This window comes from Macrobrachium nipponense, chromosome 29 (assembly GCF_015104395.2).
Source record: "Macrobrachium nipponense isolate FS-2020 chromosome 29, ASM1510439v2, whole genome shotgun sequence".
In the NCBI taxonomy this organism is placed as follows: domain Eukaryota; kingdom Metazoa; phylum Arthropoda; class Malacostraca; order Decapoda; family Palaemonidae; genus Macrobrachium; species Macrobrachium nipponense.
This window is the reverse complement of record NC_061092.1, coordinates 9,005,760-9,031,168: the sequence shown is the minus strand read 5'-3', so window position 1 is coordinate 9,031,168 and position 25,409 is coordinate 9,005,760. Positions and strand designations below refer to the sequence as shown.

The window sequence follows — 25,409 nt, the reverse complement described above, 5'->3', positions numbered from 1 at the left end:
CCCCCCTTCATCCTTCTAAGGCCTTCACAGCCTAAGAAAGAAGGTGCGCCTCCTCCCCCCCACTAAGGAGTCCCTTCCTTCGGGAACTTCTAATGGGGCCCGTCCGACTCCGGTGAGATGGGGGTGTTTCATTCCGCTTGGCGTCATTCCTGCCTCCTTCGGGAGCAGGGGCCCGTCCTTCTTCCCTTCGCAAGGAAAAAGAAGACTTCGGGGGACCAGAGGGGTGTCGGCTAACACGGCAACCTACTCGCCTGCTGTTAGTGGTTTTCTGCCACGGGCAGCAGGATCCGTCTCGGCCTCTTGTTCGCGAGAACGGGGGTCGGGGTACCGTGTAACGGTTCGCCCACCAGTGACCGGTGCAGCCAGGAACCAAGACCTCTGAGCCAGCTCAGGCGTCAGGTTCACGGCAACGGAGCGGGGAAGAAGGATGGTGACAAGACCGCTCCACGCGACTCTCAACCAAGACCAGCTCTCGCTCTCGCTGGTTGACCAGCTGGTGACCCGGGCTGACGTGACGGGTCCACGAGCTGGGCCACGGGACTGACGGCTGGGAAGGGAGGTCCCCCCGTTCGGCCCGGCGGTACCAGGCGACATGACGTGCCCGTGAGGATAAGCAACCGGTCTCACTGTGGACAGTGTAGCTGCAGGTCGCCTGACCGTCGCTCTCACATGAGAGCGTGGTGGGGGGCGGGGTTGGGATTTCGGGTTACGGCGACCAAGCAATCAGCTCTTCTGACCACATGAAGAACCGGGGGCCACCTGTGCTCAGTACAGCCGATCTCCACAGCGAGACGGCTCGACCAGGCCTGCAGCTCGATCGCCACCGCGGGTTGGCGATCGCCTGCAGCCCTCCAAGCCTGCTGGTTCTGCCAGCGAGCGAGGGGGGAGCGTCAGGTCTGCCTCTCCTGTACCTTCAACCTCCTCGGGTTACACGGGAGGAGCGAGGTATTGAGGAGTGATCGTGAGGGGTGCGCCCCTCATGATCCCACCACGACGCCTTACGTGCCAGGCACGGTTCTCGGACCGGCCAGGACGTATGCGCAAGTGGCTGGAGGAGACCGAGAGGGGTCTGTCGCTGTTCCCCCCCTCGAGGGGGGAGGGTCTCGGGAGCTGCTCCTGTTCGAGGGACTGGATGGTCCTACTCCTCAGGATGCAGTCACTCCTGAGATCCAGAGGAACTTTGCCGAGGTAATTGCGCTGATCCGTCAGCACAACGACCTCGGGGAAGGATCGCCGCTCCCACCTTCTGAGCCCACGTCCCGGCTCGAGTCGTTCTGGGCCCGCCCAAGAGGGAACCCAGACCGACGGTGGGATTGCCGCGATCGGAGCTTGCCGACTCAGTGCTGGACCAAGTATAGTCTCTTGTCTCCAGACATGACGGCTCTCTCAAGTCCGGCAAGTCGAGCAAGCTGCTTCCGCCTCTACTGCGACAGTGGCGTTTCTACGTGCCGTGTGAAGACCCGATGCCGCCCAAACAGGTGAACCCGGAGTTAGCCAGGCTAACGCCGGGTGTGTCTCTGCAGCAGCTCCTGTCAGAGAACCTATGGTTCTCGCAGCAAGAGGCACTCGGTCTGGAATCCACTGCCATGGCAGCTTTCCAGGCCGTCTCCTGGATAGACCTGTGGTCCCTCACGGTGTCTAAGGTCGCAGCCAAACTCCGGGGGGAATGGGGAAATTTCTCCCGAAGAAGACTCGGCCTTCAGGAGGCTTTGCCAGTCTGGGGGAAGAGCCAGCCATCTCCTTCCTAGCCCACCAGACGGTAAACCTGTGGGCCAACCTGGTTCTCCGACGTAGGGACGCTGTCCTTACTCGAGTATCCAGGGCGGCTGGGCGTGAAGCGGCATTGGGACTTCGCAATGGACGGTACGGAGTCCCCATCTCTCTTCCAGGAGAGATGGTGGACGCTGCGGTGGACAGACGGCGCCACTGATGACAGTGACCGTCTGGTACAGGCAGGCGTTTCGAAGGCTTCTGGGCAGCCTCGAACTGCGGCCAAGCCAAAGAGCTCGGCTAGCGCTTCCACAGTGGCTAAGACGGTAGTTGCGTCGAAGTCCCGTGGAAAGACTCTGTCTTCTTCGTCTTCTGCAAAGGGGGGACGTAACCAGCCCTCCTCTCAGCCCTCCTTCTCGCGAGGAGGCTCTGGGAAGAAGTCGAAGAAAGGGGGGAAACGCTAGGGACGGCATTCCCCCTCACCTGCTGCCGGAAGTGGGGGGGTGCCTGGCCAGCCATTGGGCAACTTGGCAGCACTACGGCGCCGAGACCTGGATAGTAGATGTCCTTCGGGAGGGATATCTATTACCCTTCGAATCTCGGCCACCCCTCACCTCCAACCCGGTCCAACAGCAGTCGTACGTTCCAGGATCTTCGAAGGACGTAGCATTGAGACAGGAGATCAAGACCATGCTGAGCAAACGAGCTGTAGAGATCGTCACGGATCAGTCACCGGGCTTTCTACAGTCGACTTTTCCTGGTGGAAAAAGTCTACGGGGGGCTGGCGCCCGGTGATAGATCTCTCTCCCCGAAACCGGTTTGTTCGCCAGACCCGGTCACGATGGAGAGGCACGTTCTGTGCCGATTCATCAGGGAGAAACGATTTCATGCTTTCAGTGGACTTGAAGGATGCGTATTTCCAAATACCCATTCATCAGTCCTCCAGAAAGTACCTCCGCTTCATCCTCGACGGGACAGTGTACCAATCAGGGCACTTTCTTTGCTTCGGTCTCTCAAACCGCCCCACAGGTGTTCACGCGAGTGTTCACTCTGGTGTCTGGCTTGGGCCCATTCGGCACGGGATACGTCTTCTGAGGTATCTCGAACGATTGGTTAGTCCTGGCGAGCTCCCGCTCGCAGTTGCTGCAGGACAGGGATCGGCTACTCGAGTTCTGTCGCGATCTGGGGATCGCTGTGAACTTCGAGAAGTCCGATCTCGAGCCCAAGCAGAGGATGAAGTACCTGGGTATGCTGATCGACACGGTAGCAGGGCGAGTCTTCCCCGCAGACTCGCGGATCAGCAGATTCAGGGAGGCAGCCGGCCAGTTCCTGACTCAGCAGGAACAGGCAGCTCAGCGATGGCAAGTCGTGATCGGGACACCTGTCGTCACTCGAGAAGTTAGTCCCTCACGGGCGTCTTCACCTGTGGTCTCTTCAGTGGAGAGTAAAGGAGGAGTTGGTCACAGGCAACGGATCCCCCGAAGCTTTCCAGTGTCGCTGACACCGTAGGTAAGGCAGGACCTAGCCTGGTGGCTGGACGACAGGAAAAACCTCTTAAAGGGAGTGCCTCTACGCACTCCCCCCCCGAGATGCAGCTGTTCTCAGACGCATCGACGAGGGGTGGGGGGGGTGCGCACACCTGGAGGAGTTGCTGACTTCAGGAGTGTGGGACGAGCACGACACCCTTCACATCAATGTACTGGAACTCAAGCAGAGTTTCTCGCGCTCCAAGAGTTTCAGGACCGCTTGATGGGACACTCAGTGGTGTTGATGTGCGACAACACCACGTGGTGGCTTACGTCAACAAACGGGGGCCTAGTGTCTCTCCCGTTGTACCAGTTGACTCGGCAGAGTGCACGAGTGGGCCGGGCGGTCACTCAATAGAGCTGTCGGCACGCTACATTCCAGGGAAGAGGAATGTAGTAGCAGACAAGCTCAGCCGTCGGGATCAGGTTGACTAGGGACCGAATGGTCTCTACACCAGGACGTGGCGGAAAAGGCTCTTCGGACCTGTGGGGGCGACCAGTCGTGGATCTGTTCGCCACCCGGGCACACAGAAAAACTTCAGGTTTTCTTTTTTCAGCCAGTGTCGGACCCATGGGCAGCTGCAAGAGGACGCTCTTCAACACCCAGTGGGACAACCTCTTTGCTTACGCCTTTTCCCCGTTCACCCTGATTCGCAAGGTGATCAGTTGAGCGCTGGTCACCCGAATCTCAGGATGATCCTGGTGGCTCCCAAATGGCCCCAGGCCATTTGGTATCCGGACCTGCTGGCTCTTCTCGCAGGAGAACCGAGAGAGATTCCCCCTTGGCACAACCTTCTCGTCAGCCACACGTAGAGCGGTACCACCAAAAAACAGTCCCAGTCCCTTCGTCTTCCACGGCTGGTGTTATCTACCATCTCTAACGAAACGAGAGGCTTTCTCGTAGCGCAGCAACAGAGATGGTGGAAACGTCCGTCAGTCCTCTGCAGCTGTTACCAGGGAAAGTGGGCCGTCTTCTGTGGTTGTGTCGTAGACGGGGTATATCTCTCAGAGCCACTCTTCAGCAGGTATCGGATTTCCTCGTTTTTCTTCGCCGAGAGAAGCTCCTCTCGGTCCCCACAGTCAAAGGATATAGAGCCGCCCTGGCACTAGTCCTGAAACTGAGGGGATTGGACATTCGGAACTCGTTCGAGATCTCCTTGCTCATAGGAGCATTTGAAAGGTCTTGCCCACCCAGGGAACTCAGGCCCCCTGCGTGGGATGTGACTCTCGTCCTTAGGAGTTTGACTTGAAGACCCTTCGAGCCACTCCAAGAGTCATCAGACAGGGATCTGACCCTCAAGACCCTCTTCTTGCTGGCCCTGGCATCGGCGAAGAGAGTAGGGGAACTTCATGGTCTTTCCTTCGATGTACGACACTCCAGGGGATGGGGATCTGTGACGCTCGATTTCGTCCCGAACTTCGTTGCGAAGACTCCTGTGAGGGCGCTACGGCGCTATCTGAAGAGAACTCGGCACCTCAGGCCTGAGTGTCGACGCCTCTTCGTTAGCACCGGGGTAACCAAGAAAGAAGTATCCAAGAACACTCTTTCGTTCTGGCTGCGTGAGGTCATCAGGAGGGCGTATGAGGCTGATGGTAGTGACGACATCCGTACGTCCCGTCCGAGAGCTCACGAAGTCAGAAGTATTGGCCCCTCGTTGGCGTTTCGTAAGAACTTCTCCGTGGCGCAGGTCCTGAAGGCAGGTGTCTGGTCTAACCAGACTACCTTCACGTCCTTCTACCTTCAGGATATTGCCCACAGGTCCTTGGATACCTTTTCCTTGGGACCCATGGTGGCTGCTCAACAAGTTGTGTAGCTAACCCAGACCCTCGCAGGCTGAACAGCATCGAGTCCTGGTGTGACTGTGCGGATGGATGTGTGAATGAGTTGAGTGACTGGCTTCTCTTCCCATCTTTTCCTCCTCCCCTACCTGTTTCCCTAGGGAGGCTCAATCTGAGACCTCTGCAGTTTTACCTGCAAAGAATGTGGGACCGAAAGAAAGGGGAACTTTCGGATCAGTTTCCCATTCTACAAGAAATAAAGTCACACCTGAGGTGGTGGTTAACCCCGCTTCAAAAGAAAAAAACAAAAGGATATCCCTTGCGATTCGGAACCCTCTCCTAGTGTTGTTTTCCGACGCCTCGGAAACGGGATGGGGAGCAACACTAGGAAAGAAGGAAGTGTCAGGAACCTGGACAGGAGAACAGGTGTCCTGGCACATAAATGTAAAGGAACTTATGGCAGTTCATCTAGCCTTGAAGAACTTCGAGTCGGAGGTCAGAGGCGTGTTAGTCCAGGTAAATTCGGACAATACCACGGCTCTGGCTTACATTCAAAAACGGGGGGACCCACTCGCTCACACTATACAAGATAGCGAGAGACCTCTTGATATGGGCAGAGGAACGAGGCATTGTACTGTTGACGAGGTTTGTACAAGGAACCAAGAATGTCAGAGCAGACAGACTCAGCAGGAAGAACCAGGTCCTTCCAACAGTGGACCCTCCACTCCGAAGTCTGCTGAAAGCTCTGGTCCCTCTGGGGGAAGCCTCAGATAGGCCTGTTCGCCACGTTCCTCTCCAGAAGGATGGAAAACTTTTGCTCCATAGTCGAAGATCCCAGAGCAATAGCAATAGATGCCCTTCTCATGGACTGGTCGGGCATAGATGCCTACGCTTTTCCCCCATTCAAGATTCTGGGGGAAGTGTTAAGGAAGTTCCGTTCCTCGGAGGTGACGAAACTGACACTCATCGCCCCATTTTGGCCCGCTCAAGAATGGTTCACAGAGGTACTGGAATGGACGGTGGGCTTCCCCAGATCTCTTCCCATGAGGACAGATCTGCTCAAACAACCCCACTTCGAGAGGTATCACGGAAACATCCACGCTCTCTCCCTGACTGCCTTTCGACTATCGAAAGACTTGTCAGAGTGAGAGGCTTTTCTTGAAAAGCTGCGAGCGCAATCGCCAGAGCCTGCAGATCCTCTACTCTGCGGGTTTATCAATCGAAGTGGGAAGTCTTCCATAGATGGTGTAGGTCGAAGAAGCTGTCCTCTTCCAATACCTTTGTGACTGAGATTGCTGATTTCCTTCTCTTCCTCAGAGAGGAATCATGCTTAGCTGTTTCAACCATAAAAGGATATAGGAGCATGCTCTCGGCTGTATTCAGAAACAGGGGCCTGAGCATAGAGGACAACAAGGATCTCCATGATCTGATACGATCCTTTGGAACCACAAAGACTAAGTCCTCTCTCACACCAAGTTGGAATCTTGATGTGGTCCTCCAGTTTCTCTCTTCGGATACGTTCGAACTGCCGAATAAAGCATCTTTTAGAGACCTCTCGAGGAAGTGCATTTTTCTCTTGGCCCTCGCGACTGCCAGGAGGGTCAGTGAGATACATGCATTGGATTCTCGGGTAGGTTTTAAAGGAGATTCTGCTGTTGTCTCTTTCCAACCTCTGTTTCTGGCGAAGAATGAGAACCCTTCTAAACCTTGGCACAGAAGTTTTGAGGTCAAGGGACTCTCTCCTCTTGTAGGTGGAGAAGCAGAAAGGTATGTCTGTCCAGTCAGAGCACTGAAGTTCTATCTGAAAAGAAAGAGTCAACTTCAGGGTTGCAGTCAGAGCCTATGGTGTGTGGTAAGGAACCCTAAGAGGCAAATGTCAAAGAATGCATTAGCGTTCTTCGTGAGAAATGTGATAACGGAGGCTCACATGAAATGCCAGGAGAAAGCATTTAAGCTGCTTAGGGTTAGAGCACACGAAGTCCGTGCAATTGCAACTTCCCTAGCCTTTAATAGGAATATGTCAATGAAAGACATATTAGCAGCAACATATTGGAGATACAACTCGGTATTTGCCTCCCACTACTTAAAAGACGTCAGAGTGACTTATGAAAAATGCTTTTCTCTTTGACCTTATGTATCAGCGGATACCGTGCTGGGACAGGGAGCTGGTACTGATCCTTAAATAATATTGTTTATAACTAAAAAATTGTTTGGTTTTGAGTTTTTTATGGTCGTTTGAAAGGATGTTGTGGGGATAACTCCTTTCAATCGTAGTACTAACCCCGGTGTTAGGATCAGGTGATCAGGATCAGTGTTATGCTCCTTGATGATGCCATATGGCAAGGTGTTTTGTCATGTAAGGGGTGGGATAGGACCCCACCATTGACAAAGATCCTTAGGTTCTGTCGAGTAAGTGGATAAAACCCCCCATCGACAGACCATCAAGAACTCTGAAGATGAGGCTCACTACCTCGCTGAGGCTCTTGAGGCGATGTAAGCTCCTAGGCAGTAGCCATGAAGTCTTTCGCCGACACAGGTAGGAACCAAGGTTTCTTATATTGTTGTTACCTACAACGTATGTTGTTTTCCTGTCTATTCAGTAATTAGCTGTCTCTTACCCTCCGCCAAAGGTGCCAATCAGCTAAGTATATATCTGCCAGGGAAGTTGAATGTATAAAAATGATATTGTCATGATACAATAAAGTTTTATACATATTTACCTGGCAGATATATACAATTAAATGGCCCACCCAGCCTCCCCTCAGGAGACAGGTGGAAGAGAAAATCTGATAGAAAATGAGAATGGTTCCTATTCCTGCCACCCAGCAGCAGCGCGGTAGATCACCTGACCTACCTGTAGCGTGTGCCGCGAAATTCGAATTTCTGCCTTTTCTTTTTATGGGTGGGATGACGGAGTCTATAGCTAAGTATACGTATATCTGCCAGGTAAGTATGTATAAAACTTTATTGTATCATGACAATATCATTTTTTGACAAATAGTGATTTTTATGAATGTGAGGTAATTGTAGCATTCTTTAAAATTCAGTAATTGTATGCTTTGTTAAAGAACTTGTGGATCTTTCAGAAAAATAATTTTGGCGGAATGTCAGGATGTGGCGGTGATGGCCATGGACATGGACACGATCATGGAGGTCATAGTTCCTGTGGGGATGGGCATGACCATCCACCTGCCGAACTTGGAGTTGCATATAGTCTATATACGCGCATAGACACAGCAAACGTTGAGTGTCTCAATGAAGCTGTTGATGGTTCAGGCAAGACTGTATTCAAGCCGTGGGAAGATAGACTTTCAAGGGACAAGGTAATTTTTTTCAGTGTTGTAGCAATGTTGATAATATTATTTTAAGCATTTGTTTAAAGGCCAAGATTTTTTTTAGATAAGCTTCTTTTTCTGTTATTCCTCTTGAGCTTTTTGGATAAACACAAATTGTATTTTGGAAAATAAAAATTGAAGGTTATCGAAGGTACCTATTTTAGGCAGTTAAGGTTCACTCCTTAAACTCCTTATGTTTTTCATTTATGCATGATCTAAATTAGGGTATTTGTTGATTAGTGTGTTTAATCTTCATATAAAAAAATAAATTTAGCTTATTACATTGAGTGAAAGTTGCAGTAACATATAATAAAATAGTAATGATATACAATTGGTGATGAATGTTGAATCTTTTTTTATTTTTTTGGGTTCAGAGAAATGGTGAGGTTTAATGGTTTTTCAAAGTACTTTAGATATGGTTCTTATTGGATTAAAAAAAAAAGTATTGCCAAGCATAACATTGAACGAAAAACTTCTGTAGGTTTCATTTTTTTAGTTTAAGTTTTATATTAGAGTATAATTAATTTCTTATTATGTTATTTAGTTTTGGTCTTCAAACGAAACAATCAAGTAGAAATAAAGTCAGAAATTAGTAAAAATCATTTTGTTCATGAAACTTACCTGTCAGATATATATATAGCTGTATTTCTGACGTCCGACAGAATTTCAAAACTCGCGGCACACGTAGTGGGCGGCCAGGTGGTAGTACCCATTCCCGCCGCTGGGAGGCGGATATCAGGAACCATTCCCATTTTCATACAATCAACTTACCTGTCAGATATATACATAGCTAAGACTCCGTCGTCCCCGACAGAAATTCAAATTTCGCGCCACTCGCTACAGGTAGGTCAGGTGATCTACCGGCCTCCTGCCCTGGGCGGCAGGACTAGGACCATCCCCGTTTTCTATCATATTTTCTCTGTCGCCGGTGGTATCAACATTGTGCTATTACCTCCTGACTTAGATTCTTATTTATCCTATGATCATCGTTTCTCGGCTTTTTGGTGACGTATCTGGATCGTGTTTTTGGCATTCGCTACTGTGGACTGTTTTTGAAATTGCTTTTTGGATTTTTCTCAGTATGTCTGATTCAAATATGAGTGTGAGAATGTGTGTGAATGTAGGCTGCAGGGTGAGGATACCGAAAGCTTCGGTTGATCCTCACAACTGTATGCCGTAAATGTAGGGGGTTTCAGTGTTCTGCTAATAATACTTGTAATGAATGCGCGGGATTAAATGCAGAAGAGTGGAAGACTTTCTAAACTTATTTGAAGAAGTTAGAGAGGGATAGGGTTAGACTCTGAAAGTGTGAGTTTCAAGGCCTATTGAGCCTTTTTTACTGATAATTCTAATCCTACTGATTTAGATTCTCCCTATGTTTCTCATTCACAAAAGTGTACTTTCGGAATCGGCCTCGGAAATCGCCGTGCGGAAAGCTACGATTCAGACATGAAGTCCAAAATGGCGGACTTACAAGGTAAGGCTAGTGAAATGTGAGCATTACAGTGAAGTGAGTTCTCCATGTTGTGGAGGGGCGTTTGATCGTCCCTGCGACGCTCCCAGGCCTAGACCTCTTCCAAGCTCCCATGCCCAGAGGAGAAGGAAAGTCGAAAGCCTTAAGGAGGTCGTGGGGAATCCCCAACGGTCAGACGTCCCTTCAGCTAGCTCTGTTCGTGGCAGGCTGCTCAAAGGGCGCTCTAGAAAAAAGCGTCCATTCGTGAGTGTTTCCTCATCCTCTTCCCTCCTCCCTCCCACCTAAAGAACCGAGGGACGTGGATTTCGGTGGAAAGCTTGTGTGGTTGGAGGTGTTGGCTGGTTGGGTTGTTTGGAATGGAGGTTTGTGGTGGTTGGAATTTGTGTTGGGGTTTTTGGAATGAAGTCGAAATTATCGAGACCTCTGAAGCGTCATATGAAAGAACCCGAAATTGATTCGAGCCCAGAGCGTTTCTCAGATGACGCTCCCTCTTCTATTAAGAAGGCGAAGGTGGCGTCAAGCGTCACCCGACGAGTACGCAGAAGTACCCTTTCCTACTTCTCCCCGAGAGTGATGACGAAAGGCGTCATGCAGTTGACGTGGGAGAAGCTTCAAGGAGAATTATTATGGCAGTTCAAGAGCAACTGACCTCTCTAGTGGGAGTTTTAGCGCCTCATAGGAAGGACGTTGCGCTTCCAATCAAGAAGTCTCGTCCTCTCTCCCCTGCTAAACGAGAAGCGTCATGCAGACGTGAAGCTTCCAAACATCTTACAGAAGCTTCGGGTTCGAGAGCGAGAGCGGTTGCTTACGAAAGTTTCGTAACGCCAGAGAGAACGTGAGACGTCTTTTAGACATGAAGCGTCTTTGAGAGATGTTGGTAGACGTGAAGCTCCGACCAATATTTTGGCGCCAAGTAGGACGCCTTTTGAGAGCGGAGCGTCTTCCAGGCGCGAGGCGTACATCCGGACGTCAGCAGCCAAGTAAGCAGGAGACGTCAGCCAGGATGCTTGGCGGACGAGAAGCGTCATCCAAGCGGGAAGCGCCTTCTTTTTATGAGGTAGAAGCCTGACTTTGGCGCCTTCCAAAGGCTATTAAAGCGGGGAAGAGGAAAGAATATCATTCCCTTAGCCCCTCTCCTATTAGGAGTTTCGTCCCACCGTCCCAGAGGATGGAACGTACAGATAGAAAGGGGAGCGGAGACTCATTTAGATACGAGTTGGAAGTGGAAAGGAAAATCAGAGGATGAATATCAAGGAAGAGAAGGACTGTCGAACTATAAAGTTTTGACTGCCTTGCTTCTTGAGGAGGAGTATGGAGACGAATTGACTCCTGCCGCTCCTCCTTCTCCGCGCTCTCTGTTTTCGAGTGCTAAGACGAAGAAGTCTTTGTCTTTTCTCAAAATGAAGCCCACCATTTCTATGAAGAGGGCTCTACAATCATTAGACTCGTGGATGAAGTCTAAGAAAGACTTAGTAAAGAACGGTCTTCTGCATGCCTCCAGCGAGACTAGCTGGTAAAAGAGGCATTTGGTATCAGACGGGAGAGAATATGGGTATTGCTCTCCCGTCTACGTCAGAAGCAGACTTTTCGACCTTAGTTGACGCTTCACGTCGACAAGGTCTCAACTTCGGCACGGATTACGTGGGGCATTTCTGAACTGGACCATCTCCTCAAGGGACTTTTCTTTATGTATTGGAAGTTTTCAACTTCTTAGATTGGTCCCCTTGGGGTGATGTCCAAGAAAGCCCATGATTCGGAAGGAATCGAACCGGAAGCCCTTTTGTGCATATTGTCTTGTATAGACAAAGCGGTGACTAAGGATGGCTCTTTTGAAATCTCCTCTTTGTTTGGAGCAGGTCTTCTAAAGAAGAGGACGGTATATGGTGCCTTTTTAACCAAGGCAGTCTCCCACGCTCAGAGGGCAGCGCTGCTGTATTCGCCTTTATCTGACTTTTTGTTCCCTTCTCAGTTGTGAAGGACATTGCTCATTCATTAACTGAGAAGGCGACTCAGGATCTTCTGACGCAGTCAGCAAGGAAGAAGAAGCCTGCTTCTACATCTGACAAGAAAGGACCGAGTACATCGGTTCAGCCCTTTCGAGGTGGTCCGACCTCCAGACCTCCCGCAAGAAGGAAGGCTCCGGAGAAGAGAGGTAGGTCTGCCTTTCGTCCCTTTAAAAAGGGAAAAATGAAGCTTCTCTCCTCCAAACACCAGTAGGTGCCAGGCTCCTGGGATTTGTGGAGGCCTGGACACTTATAAAACGCAGACGCGTCATCGTTGGCTATAATAAGGAAGGGATATCGTATCCCTTTCCTGAACACTCCTCCCCTAACGTCAATACCAAGGGAACACTAAGCCAAGTACAAGTAAAGATCCTGTGCTGAGGGATACTCTTCGATCGATGGTGGAACAAATGTGGGACAAGAGAGCGATAGAACTAGTACTAGATCAAAACTCCCGGGGTTTTACAATCGCCTTTTTTTTTTCTGGTTGCGAAAGCCTCGGGAGGCTGGAGACCAGTACTGGACGTCAGCTCTCTGAACAAATTTTTGTTCGGAAGGAGAAGTTCTCCATGGAGACTTCTGCTTCAGTCCTGTCGTCATTACGACAAGGAGATTGGATGGTGTCTCTAGATCTCCAGGACGCCTACTTTCACGTCCCGATCCACCCTTCATCGAAGAAGTACCTCCGTTTCATGACGGGGGGAAGGATGCTTTCAAGTTCAGAGCCTTGTGTTTCGGCCTGGTCCACAGCTCCTCAGGTCTTCACAATCCTATGATGAATGTGGTGAGGTTTCTTCACCTCAAAGGGGAGTAAATATCTCTCTGTATCTGGACGACGGCTCATCAGGGCCAGATCAGAGAGACAGTGTTTGGAGGACCTGAAAGTAACTTTAGATCTGATCAAAGCGTTGGGATTGCTCGTGAACCTCGAGAAGTCGCAGCTGACCCCCAGACAGGACTTAGTCTATCTGGGGATTCGGATGGATTCTCGGGGTTTTCGAGTATTTCCTTCGCAAGAGAGAATCGCAAAAGGTTTGCGGATAGTCTCTCTCTTCTTAAAAGGAAGGAACATACGTCGGCGAGGGAATGGTTGAGCCTTCTAGGGACCCTTTCCTCGCTCGAACAGTTCTTCCCACTAGGAGACTTCATTTACGTCCGCTTCAATTCTTCCTCAAGAAGTCTTGGAGTTGGAAAACTGGACAACTTTCGGACGTCTTTCCCATTCCAGTGGAGATAAGATCGCACCTGGAATGGTGGTTGCCCCCTCTGGAAGAGAACAAAGGGATCTCTCTAAAAACACAGAACCCAGACCTAGTGTTGTACTCCGACGCGTCGGAGAAAGGTTGGGGAGCAACATTAGGCTCGAAGGAGGTGTCAGGCACCTGGGAACCAGCGCAGGTGACTTGGCACATAAACTGCAAAGAGCTCTTCGCCGTGCATCTGGCTTTGAAGAGTCTAGAACCTCGGGGTGTCGACAAAGTAGTGCAAGTAAACGTGGACAACACCACCGCACTTGCCTACATTCGAAAACAGGGAGGGACTCACTCCTCGTTCCTTTACGAACTGACGATAGACCTTTTTGCTTTGGACGTCTCACAGGAACATCTCCCTTCTGACAAGGTTCGTGCAGGGAGTAAAGAATGTGAGGGCGGACAGACTCAGCAGGGGTGGGAACCAGGTCCTTCATACAGAGTGGACCCTACACGAGGAAGTGTGTCAAGATCTCTGGTCGCTGTTGGGGGACACCTCATGTGGATCTCTTCGCCACATTCATTTCCAAAAGGCTGGCAGTCTTTTGCTCGGTCGCGGAAGATCCAAGAGCTCTTATGGTAGACGCCTTCCTGCTAGATTGGTCTCGAGTAGACGTATATGCTTTTCCTCCTTTCAAAATCCTGGGATTAGTAATGAAAAAGTTTGTGGCGTCAAAGGAGACGAGGATGACATTGATAGCCCCCTTTTGGCCGGCCCAAGATTGGTTCTCGGAGGTGGTAGAGTGGATCGTAGACTTTCCAAGATCCCTACCAAGAAGGACGGATCTTCTCAGACAACCGCACTTTCAAAGATGGTACCATTCAAAAACCTCCCCGCTCTCGCTCTGACTGCCTTTCGACTATCGAAAGACTCGCCAGAGCGAGAGGGTTTTCTCGCGAAGTGGCAAGCGCGATCGCGAGAGCACGCAGAACCTCCACTACGAAAGTTATATCAACTCGAAGTGGGAGGTTTTTAGAAGGTGGTGTAGATCTAAGAAGTTGTCTCCTCCACTACCTCTATAGCGGAAATTGCTGATTTCCTTCTATTCCTGAAGAGAGCAATCTCATCTAGCTGTGTCCACAATAAAGGGATACAGAAGTATGCTCTCGGCTGTATGCGCAGGAATAAGAGGATTAGATCTGGCAGATAATAAAGATCTCCACGATCTCATAAGGTCATTTGAGACTTCAAAGTCGAAGGAACCGGTCCCTCCGAACTGGAACCTAGACGTGGTCCTCAAGTTTCTTTCATCTGAAAGATTCGAACCTCCTCATCTGGCTTCGTTTCGGAGACATCACCAGAAAATGCCTATTCCTATTATCTTTAGCTACGGCAAAGAGAGTTAGTGAATTACATGCTCTGCAAGATAAAGTAGATTTTCAAGGGAGGACCTCAGATATTTGCTCGTTTAAGACACTGTTTTAGCTAAGAATGAGAATCCCTCGAATCCCTGGCCTAAGTCATTTGAAGTCAAAGGCATATCGAGTCTCGTAGGAAGAGAAGCAGAAAGATCTCTATGCCCTGTAAGAGCTCTAAAGTTTTACATTCAGAGAAAGCATCAGATGGAGGCCCTCTAGACAAGGTCTTTGGTGCGCGGTAAAAGACCCCACAAGACTGAGGTCCAAGAATGCGCTGGCATTCTTTTGTGAGGAACGTCATTACAGACGCGCATAAGGTCTGTTCTGACGAACAGTTAACGACTGTTGAGAGTTAAAGCTCATGAAGTGAGAGCAGTAGCGACGTCTCTCTCGTTTCATAAGAATATGGCGCTTAAAAACATCATAGATACGACATTTTGGGAGGATGCAAACTCAGTATTTTTTTTGCATCTCATTACTTGAAAGACGTTCGTTGTTGGTGACATATGAGAAGTGTTTTTCTCTAGGTCCTTTCGTATCGGCGGATACGATTCTGGGTACGGGAGCCGACACCAATCCTTAAAAGTATATACTTTTCTTCTTTTTGGATATGGTCTGGAGTCTCTTCGAACAATGGAGGACTTGGTTTAGCAACGGGCGGCCGTCTATGTTATTCAGTAAGAGAATCTTGTCATATCTAATTAGATGAGTATAATTTTTTTTTTAGAAATTATGTATGTGTGCGTAGTGGTTTTGAGTTACGGTTGTTGTGACGAGTTCGGGGATAACTCGGAACAATCCTTAGTTCTAACATATGGTTAGGATCAGGTGGTCGGGATTGGTTGTGTGCTCCTTCATAAGGTGATTGTCATATAAGTGGATCAGCACCCATTGACAAAGTCCTTTCAGGCTCTGCCGAGTAAGCGGATAAGACCCCATCGGCAGACCCACAAGAACTCTTGGCCATAGATCATATATCTCGCTAAAGTTTCTTGAGGTGATGCAGACTACTGGGCAAACACCCAAGAAGTCTACCACCTATCAGGTAGGAACCAAGGTTTTATTTATACCTACAACATATGTTGTTTACCTGTCTATTCCATATAGTAGCTGTCTCTTACCCTCCACCGAAAGGTGCCAATCAGCTATGTATATCTGACAGGTAAGTTGATTGTATGGAAAATGATATTGTTATGTTACAATAAAGTTTCATACATACTTACCTGGCAGATATATACAATTAAAGGCCCACCCAGCCTCCCCGCAGGAGACAGGTGGAAGAGAGAAAATATGATAGAAAACGGGGATGGTTCCTAGTCCTGCCGCCCAGGGCAGGCCGGTAGATCACCTGACCTACCTGTAGCGAGTGGCGCGAAATTTGTTTAAATTTCTCGTCGGGGACGACGGAGTCTTAGCTATGTATATATCTGCCAGGTAAGTATGTATGAAATTTTTCTTTATTGTAAACCATAACAATATCATTTTCTGTTCATATTATTTTTCTGTCGCCGGTGCTGGAAACAACTGTTTACAGTACCTCCGTCTAGGATTTTGATTTATCTCGCTTTAAATTATCTGGATTGACTTTTGGTATCGACTTCTGGATTGTTGGATTGGCACGCGTAATAGTGGATTGGTTTTTGATTTTGATTGGCTTTCTGTGTACATGATGTCGGGATCAAGTACTGGAAGTTTCAGAGTGTGTGTGAGGACCGTGAATGTAAGGTGAGGCTTCTTAAACCTTCAGTTGATCCTCACACAGTTTGTATGGAATGCAGGGGCATGTTTGCTTGGTTGATGATCGGTGCAATGAATGCAAGGATTTGTCTGATGATAAATGGAAGATGTATGAGACCATATCGACGTAAATTGGAGCGCGATAGAGTCAGGAGGTCTTCCTCCAAGAGGGCCAGTTTCTACGAAAGGTAGGAATGAACATTTCATTTTCCTCCTCTAACACCGGTAGATTTTGCTCAACCTAATCCTGTTTTGTTGCCTTCGGGCCCCAGTGCTGTGTCTGGAGAAGGTAACACCCTTTCTCTGATTCTTGAGTCTATTCGCGCTCTTAAAATCGAAAGTTTTGGCCTTAGAAACTGGCCCTGTGAAAGTTTGTGTTAGTACCCCTAGTGTTGTGGAGGGGGGGGGGCGTCAGATCGGCCCCATAATGCCTCTAGGCCCTAGACCTCTATCGGACTCCCAGGACTCAGGGAGTGGGTATGTCGAAAGCAGCAAGAGGGTTGGGGGTTACGGGGGCTCCCCACCGATCTGGCGTCCCTTCGGCAGGCCTTGTTGCTAAATCCCAGGCTGCCAAGGAGCGCGCACGAGCGCGTTGTCATGAAGGATTGGCTTTTCGTCCTCCGAAGCGTCCTCCCCCACGCGCAAGGAGCGCTCGGAGTGGACTCCGTCCGTTGAAAAGGACTTTTCGTTTTGAGGACGCTTCACGTCCTATGTCTCCGCTTTCGTCAGAGGATGCGTATGATGCCTTTCCTCCTCAGAAGAGAGGTAGGTTTCTACCGACGAGGACGTTGGTTTCCACGCACAGGCGTGTTCACCTGAGAGGCAGGGAGCTGTACTGCTAGAAGGAAGGACGGGTCCCCTCGCCCCTCGCCTTCTCGCAGGGTCAGTCCTGCCCCTTCTTCGCTCCTTCGTCACCTACGAAGGATATCCTCGTGTCCCTTCAGGACCAGATTACGTCTCTTATGGCTCAGAGGACTCACCCAGCAGCAGTCGAGCCTAAGCGTAGAAAGCGACGTAGGCTGCCCGTCAAGAGGATGAAGCCAGTTCCTCATTCTCTCTCGTCTCGTTCGTCTCTCTCTCCACCTCCGGATCGTCACCGTTCTCGTTCTCCAAGTAGATTCTTTCGCTTTCTCGCGTAGAGGACGCTCTCCAGAACGCTCGGCGTTCGAAGCAGGACGCTTTGCGCTCTCGGCAGGGCGCTGTTGAGGACGCTCGGCAGGACGCTCGGAGTTCGAAAAAGGACGCTTTGCGTTCTCGACAGGACGCCTTTGAGGACGCTCGCCGTTCGAAGCAGGACGCTTTTCGAACGAGGCAGGACGCTTTTGAGGACGCTCAGCAGGACGCTTGCTTGGCTAAGCAGGACGCTTTTGGCGCCTCTCGTCAGGAAGCTCGCGCTTCCTCTCGTAGGGACGTGTCTGCTAAGACAGTTTCCGTGCTTCAAAGGACGCGCTGCTTTCCGCAGGATGTCCGTCCCTTCTAAGGATCGTCGTAAAGGGCGGATTCCGTTACCTTGTAGAGCGGGTAACTTATTCCAATCCAACGGAAGTCTTTGTTCAGGCTTGAGACCTGCTGGACGTTACGACCCTCTCCTGATGGACGTTCTCCAGTTCCTCTTAGGGAGGAAGGGGAACTTAGTAGTCCAGGGAGTTCCGTCGAAGAAGAACCTCCTGTAGCTTCAGCTGTCTCGGACTATAAGGTTCTTGTCAGGCTGTTACGTTCATCCTTCGGGGAGAAGTTCCAGCCGGCAGCCCCTAGGTCTCCTCCCTCTCAACTTTCGTCTTCCAAGTCCGTTAAGACCCCCTGAGTTCGTCGAAATGAAGACATCGCTGTCGACTAAGAGGGCTTTCAAGAAACTTCAAGATTTTCATGTCTCGAAGGAAGGATCAGGGCAAGACCACTTTCGCCCTTCCTCCCTCTAGACTCGCCGGGAAAGGAGGAATTTGGTATGAAACCAAGGAGGACGTGGGAGTAAAGGTTCCTTCGTCCGCTCTGGGTGACTTCTCCAGTTTAGTGGACGCTCAGAGGAGGTCTCTCTTATCGTCTGCTAAGGTGTCCTGGACTCCTGTGGAGAACGACCACCACTTGAAGGGACTGCTTCGCACCTTGAATGTCTTTAATTTCTTAGACTGGTGCCTGGGAGTTTTAGACCTTCAGTCTAGAAGTCCTGATTCTCTCAGTCTGGGGGAGCTGTCCAGCGTGTTGTCATGTATGGACAAGGCCGTCAGGGATGGTTTCGGAGGAGCTAGTTTCTCATTTTTGGAACGGCTTTCCTAAAGAAAAGAGCTCTCTTATGCAATTTTACCGCTAAGTCGGTTTCTCCCGCTCAGAAAGCGGAATTGCTCTTTGCGCCTCTTTCGGACCATCTCTTCCCCCAGGCTATGGTAAAGGATCTTGCAACGAGTTTGCAAGAGAAGGCGACCCGCCGGACCTCTTGGTACAGTCTTCAAGACGTCCAGCAGTTCCTTCCACATCTGCATTCAGTAAACCCCCGAAGAAAGTCAAACCCCTTTCGCGGGGCAGCTCGAGAGCAGCTCCTCGAGGGAGAGGTTTTTCGAGAGGAAGAGCTTCATTTAAAACCAAACCCACCAAATGAAGATCTTGTCCTTCAGACGCCAGTCGGGGCCAGACTGAAGTTCTTTGCGGAGGCATGGAGGCAGAGAGGGGCGGATCCTTGGACTCTCAAGATCGTAGAGCAGGGTACAAGATCCCCTTTTTACATCCTCCTCCTTTAACATCAACTCCCAGAGACCTCTCTCCATCTTATCAGGGAGAGAAGAAAGTATTCTTTTCGATCTGTTAGACCAGATGGTCGAAAAAAGAGCGGTGGAACAAGTCTTGGACCTGGAGTCACCGGGCTTCTACAACAGGATTTTCCTGGTGCCGAAGCAGTCGTCGGGTTGGCGCCCAGTCCTGGATGTGAGCAGGCTCAATCTTTTTGTAGAAAAGATCAAGTTCAAAATGGAGACGCCTCAGTCGGTGCTGGGAGCCTTGAGACCTGGCGACTGGATGGTGTCTCTGGACCTGCAGGACGCGTACTTCCACGTCCCCCGTCCACCCTCTTTCAAGGAAGTACCTGAGATTTGTCTTAGACAACAGGGTTTGGCAATTCAGAGCCCTTTGTTTCGGTCTCAGCAGGGTCCCGATGGTTTTCACAATGATAATGAGGAATGTAGCGAAGTGGCTCCATTCGTCAGGGATCAGGATATCCCTCTACCTCGACGATTGGCTGATCAGAGCGTCGTCGAGGCGGAAATGTCTGAAGGACCTTCAATTAACGTTAGCCCTAGCAAAGTCTCTGGGTCTTTTGGTCAACTCCGAAAAGTCGCATCTGACCCCGACACAGTCCATCGTGTATCTGGGGATTCAGATGGATTCAGTGGCTTTTCGGGCATTTCCATCCCAGGAACGTCAGCGACTGGGGTTAGAGAAAGTCGCAGCCTTCCTAGAGAGAGAAGCTTGTTCGGTGAGGGGAGTGGATGAGGTCCTGCTGGGCACCATTTCCTCGCTAGAAAAGTTTGTCTCGCTGGGAAGACTGCACCTCAGGCCTCTTCAATTTTTTCTTGCGGAAGAATGGAAGTCGAAGGAGGACCTGAATGCGATCCTAAGGATCTCAAACAAGGTAAAAGGCCACTTAAGATGGTGGCTCGACCCTCAGAAGTTACGAGAGGGCTTCTCCTTAAATCTTCTGAGCCCCGACCTAGTGTTGTTCTCAGACGCTTCCATTTCCGGTTGGGGAGCAACACTGGGGGGGGAGGAAGTGTCAGGCTCCTGGAGAGGGGAACAGGTAGCCTGGCACATCAATGTAAAGGAACTGGCAGCGATATTCCTGTCGCTGCAGTTCTTCGAAGACAAACTGTCAAGCAAGGTTTGTTCAAGTCAACTCAGACAGCACCACAGCCCTTGCATATCTAAAGAATCAGGGAGGAACTCACTCCAGATCCCTTTTTCTCCTTGCGAAAGAAGTTCTGCTATGGGCAGACGCAAGGCGCATCAAGATCCTGACGAGATTCGTGGCAGGGGTTCAGAATGTCAGGGCGGACCTTCTCAGTCGACGAAATCAGATTCTACCAACAGAATGGACCTTGCACCAGGAAGTCTGTCAACAATTATGGACATTGTGGGGACGTCCTCTAGTCGACCTGTTCGCTACATCGAGGACGAAGAGGCTTCCTCTGTATTGCTCCCCGGTTCTGGATCCAGGGGCAATTGCGTGGACGCGTTGCTCTGGAACTGGACAGACCTGGATCTTTACCGCCTTGCCCCCCCTTTTCCCCCCCATTCAAGATCATGGGGGAGGTAATGAGGAAGTTCGCAGCTTCAGAAGGGACAAGGTTGACTCTGATTGCCCCAATGTGGCCAGCAAGAGAGTGGTTCACAGAGTCATGACATTCCTTGTGGACTTCCCAAGAAAACGTTGCCCTGGAGAGAGATCTACTCAGACAGCCTCACTTCAAAAGGTTTCACCAAAACCTCTCCGCTCTGGCTCTGACTGCGTTCAGGACTATCGAAAAGTTGGCCAGACCGAGAGGCTTTTCAAAGGCAGCTGCGAGAGCAATCGCTAATGCTCGAAGAGCCTCTTCAAGAGCTGTCTACCAGTCTAAGTGGTCCTCCTTCAGGGCATGGTGCAAAAAGGAAGGAATTTCCTCTTCCACGACCTCTGTGAATCAGATAGCAGATTTCTTACTCTATCTAAGAAATGTGCAGAAATTGGCAGTTCCTACAATCAAAGGTTATAGGAGTATGTTGTCTGCCGTTTTTCGCCACAGAGGACTGGACCTCTCCGACAATAAGGATCTACACGATCTCTTAAGGTCGTTCGAAACCACCAAGATTCCACAAGCAAGACCGCCCTCATGGAATCTCGATGTGGTTTTGAAACATCTTATGCTAAGTCCCTTTGAGCCTCTCCATGAAAGCTTCTCTAAGGGACTTGACGAGAAAAACGCTTTTCCTAGCTTCTCTGGCGACGGCGAAGAGAGTTAGTGAAATCCAAGCGTTCAGTAGCCTAGTGGGCTTCAATGGGGGAAAACGCCTGTCTGCCTCGTTGAGGCCCGTCTTTCTTTGGCTAAGAACGAGAACCCGTCTAATCCTTGGCCGAAGAGCTTTGAAATCAAAGGAATGTCGAGTCTCGTGGGTCAAGAACCAGAGAGAGCCCTGTGCCCTGTCAGGGCTCTCAAGTTCTATGTGAATAGAACTAAAGAGATAAGAGGTCCCTCAGGTAATCTCTGGTGCTCGGTGAAGAGACCAGATTTGCCGTTGTCGAAGAATGCTGTTGCTTTCTTCTTGAGGGACGTCATTAAAGAGGCTCATTCATCTTGCCAGAAGACTGATTTGAGCCTCTTTAAAGTGAAAGCTCACGAAGTCAGAGCCGTAGCTACTTCTCTTGCCTTCCAAAGGAATATGTCTATCAAAGATATACTTGATAGCACTTTTTGGAGGAGCAATTCCGTATTCGCCTCACATTACCTCCGGGATGTGAGAACGATTTACGAGAACTGTAGTTCTTTGGGGGCCTTACATTTCGGCAGACACAGTTTTTGGGGGCTGAAGGTAGCTCTCTCCCTATCCCTTAGCTTAGTTAGGTTAGTTTTTATTGTGTTTTTGGTTGATGGTGAGATCTTCTGTGGAAATCTCCCATTCCTTAGTGTTAATGTCAGGGGTTTTTTTGGTTAGTTGGTCAGGTGGTGGTCGGTTGCTGTGTTACTGCCATATGTTTGGCTAGATGGTCTTGTCACATTGTGGTCACGTCCCCGTTGACAGAGCATCCAGAGTGCACCAGCACTACAGGTCCAAACCTGGCTGGCAACTCTGATGAAAGTATAAGCAGGCTTAAGTGACAGTAATCACAGAGTCTACTTTGCTATCAGGTAAGGAACCAAGAAGTAAATCTTTTACTTAATTTAAGTTTCCTAAAAATCCTATTTTGTCTCTACCCACCATCCGAAGGTGGGATTCAGCTATATATATATCTGACAGGTAAGTTTCATGAACAAAATGTTATTGTTATAATACAATTAAGTTTGTTCATACTTACCTGGCAGATATATATAATTAGAGTGCCCACCCTCCTCCCCTCAGGAGACAAGGGTCATGAATAAATATGAACAGAAAATGGGAATGGTTCCTGATATCCGCCTCCCAGCGGCGGGAATGGGTACTACCACCTGGCCGCCCACTACGTGTGCCGCGAGTTTTGAAATTCTGTCGGACGTCAGAAATACAGCTATATATATATCTGCCAGGTAAGTATGAACAAACTTAATTGTATTATAACAATAACATTTTCTCATATATTACTCTCATTACAGTTTGTGGAAAGTGATGCAGACGAGGAACTTCTTTTCAATATTCCGTAAGTTCTTTGGTACTTTTTTCAATGGTACTTTTTTCAATGGTACTTTTTTCAAGAGCACTGTTTGGAATTTTTGTCTCATTTGGAATTAAATTTTCTTTATAGAATACCTACATAGGTTAAATCAATTGTCGTGGAATTCTAATGTGACTTAAATATTCTTTTTTTAAAGTACTGTATAGTGTAGTAATGCACTGTGTAGTTTGTAATTCCTTTAGGTGAATTAGTAATTAAGGGGAGGTGAGTGTAAGGTAAACATGATTTGGAATCTAAGTCTCATTCTTGATCATTTGGGAAGGTAGCAGCTAAGTGTCATAATTTTGTGTGAGGCATAATTTACTAAAAAGAGTTTACAGAATTTTAGAGCCCTCACATTTCACTTCTAGTAAACACTATCTTGCCATCTAGCAATTTTAACACATTTTGCCATGGGTAATTTTACTTGTAGTTGTGGTCCTTTGCTCAAATTTGAACAAATTTGCACAAGGGCAAACACATTTTGACTTTGACCCAGGGTAATTTTTACTTTTCATACATTCAACTTACCTGTCAGATATATACATAGCTATCGACTCCGTCGTCCCCGACAGAAATTCAAATTTCGCGGCACTCGCTACAGGTAGGTCAGGTGATCTACCGCCCTGCTCTGGGTGGCAGGACTAGGAACCATTCCCGTTTTCTAATCAGATTCTCTCTGTCGCCGGTGGTATCAACATTGATGTTACTACCTCCTGACTGGAATTCTTTTTTGCAACGCTTTTTGACCATCTTTAGACTGATTTTTGGTGACGTACTTGGATTGTTGTTTGGCATTCGCTATCGTGGACTTTTTTGGACTTGGCTTTGGATTTTCGTGTATATGTCTGACTCTAGTGTTAGTTTCAGAGTGTATGTGAATGAGGGCTGTAAGGTGAGGATTCCGAAAGCTTCGGTAGATCCTCACACTGCATGCAGGGGATGTAGAATGGTTGAGTGTTCGATTGAGAACACGTGTAAAGAGTGCGAGAGACTGAGTGCGCAAGAATGGAAGAATCTAACTTCTTACTTGAAGAAGTTAGAGAAAGATAGAGAGAGGAAGGCGGTTTACAAAAGCCGCAGTATGTCTAGATCTCGTGAACTTATATCTAGTTCTGTAGCTTCCTCTTCTGATAATTCCCATTCTGTTTCAGCCCGTTCACAAATTGCTAACCCCTCTGATTCTGCTTCGGAAAATTCGGAACTCAGAGCTTCCCTTCAGAAAATGCAGGAAAAAATGGCAGCATTGTAAGGTAAGAAAAGTGAATGTGGTTTTTCAAGTGATTTTAGTGTCCCCAGTGTGGTGGAGGGGGCGTCGTCTCTGCGACGCTCCCAGGTCTAGACCGCTTCCAAGCTCCCTGGCCCAGAGGAGAAGGAAAGTCGAAAGCCTTACGGAGGTTGTGGAGAATCCCCAACGATCAGGCGTCACTTCGGCAGAATCTGTTACATCTCAGACTGCCAGGGACCGCTATAGGAAAAGCGTCCTACGAGAGTGCTTTTCGTCTTCTAGTTCGCCTTCTCCGAAAAGAGGATGGAAGGAGTCTAAGCTTTCCCGTCCGCTGAAGAGGAATTGGAAAGAACCTGAACTCAATTCTAGCCCCGAGCGCTTCTCTGAAGAAGATGCGCCTTCGGTAATAAAGAAGGCTAGGAAGGAGTTAGATCCTTGGACTGTAAGAGATCTTCGTGCGCCTTCCAGATCTCCCTCTCCTGATTCGAACGAATCCTCGACCAGGAAAATTTTGCTAAATATGCAGGAGCAATTAGCGTCTTTGGTAGGAGTACTTTCCAAGGAGACTACTCGTAAGAAGGACGATAGGCTTCCGATTAAAAGATCCAAATACCGATCTCCTGTCAGGCGCAACGAGCCTTCCAGGGGAGTTGTCGCACAGGCGGCCATCTCTGGGGGGGAGCGGAGCGTTGGACAGGCGAGAAGTGGAAACAGAAGTAACTCCTGCCAAGCGCCTGGCGCCAGCTAGGAGCCAGGCGCCAAGTAGGCGCAAAGAGCCTGAGTTTCCTGTAGATCGTTCAAGACCTAGAACTCCAACCAAGCGCCGAGATCCAGCTGGAGAAGAGGAAGCTCCTGATAGGAGCAAAGCGCCTGCGAAGCGCAATGCACCTGCCAAGCGAAATGCGCCTACCATGATCGATACTCCTGCCAAGCTCCAGGAGTATTCGGAACTAGATGCGCCTTCCAAAGGCCAGGAGTATTTGGAACGTGATACGCCTGCCAGGCGCCAGGATTATTCTGATCTCGATACTTCTCCCAGGCGCCAGGAGTATTCTGAGCTTAATACTCCTCCCAGGCGCCAGGAGTATTCGGAGCGCGATGCGCCTACCAGACGCCAGGAGTATTCGAAGCGCGTTGCTCCTGCCAGGCACCAGGAGTATTCCGAACACGATACTCCTCCCAGGCGCCAGGAGTATTCTGAGCGAGATACTCGTGCTAAGCGCCAGGTGCATTCTCTACATGAAGGGCCTGACAACCGCCAGGAGTCCTCCAGGCGTCAAACTAAAATTAGCCATGACTCTCCTAAAGATAGGCGTAGAGAGACAGTAACTCTTACTTCCTCTCCTATTAGAAGTGCTTCTTCTTCTTCAGGAAGAGATCAAGAGAGGAGACAGACAAAAGAAGGGAGCCTTCTCCTTCCGAGCCTATTAACTTAGAAGACGTCTCGGAGGATGAGATTACTAACAAAGAGGGACTTTCAAATTATAAAGTTCTTTCTTCTCTCCTTTTAGAAGAGTATGGAGATTCATTGACTCCAGCTGGTCCTCCTCCTCCACGCTCTCTCTTTTCAAGCACGAAAGCTCACAAGTCTTCCTCTTTCCTGAAAATGAAACCTGCCATATCCATGAAGAGAGCCCTACA

The 25,409-nt window shown here is 49.3% G+C and overlaps 1 protein-coding gene across 1 annotated transcript in view; it reads left to right on the top strand.

The window, feature by feature from the left end:
* The window catches only part of LOC135206096 (PITH domain-containing protein GA19395-like), a 117,936-nt gene that overhangs the window by 47,342 nt on the left and 45,185 nt on the right, over positions 1 to 25,409 (top strand). The window contains 2 exon segments of the mRNA XM_064237324.1: positions 8,102 to 8,338; positions 22,482 to 22,525. Of these exon segments, the coding sequence (XP_064093394.1) occupies positions 8,102 to 8,338; positions 22,482 to 22,525 (281 nt within the window).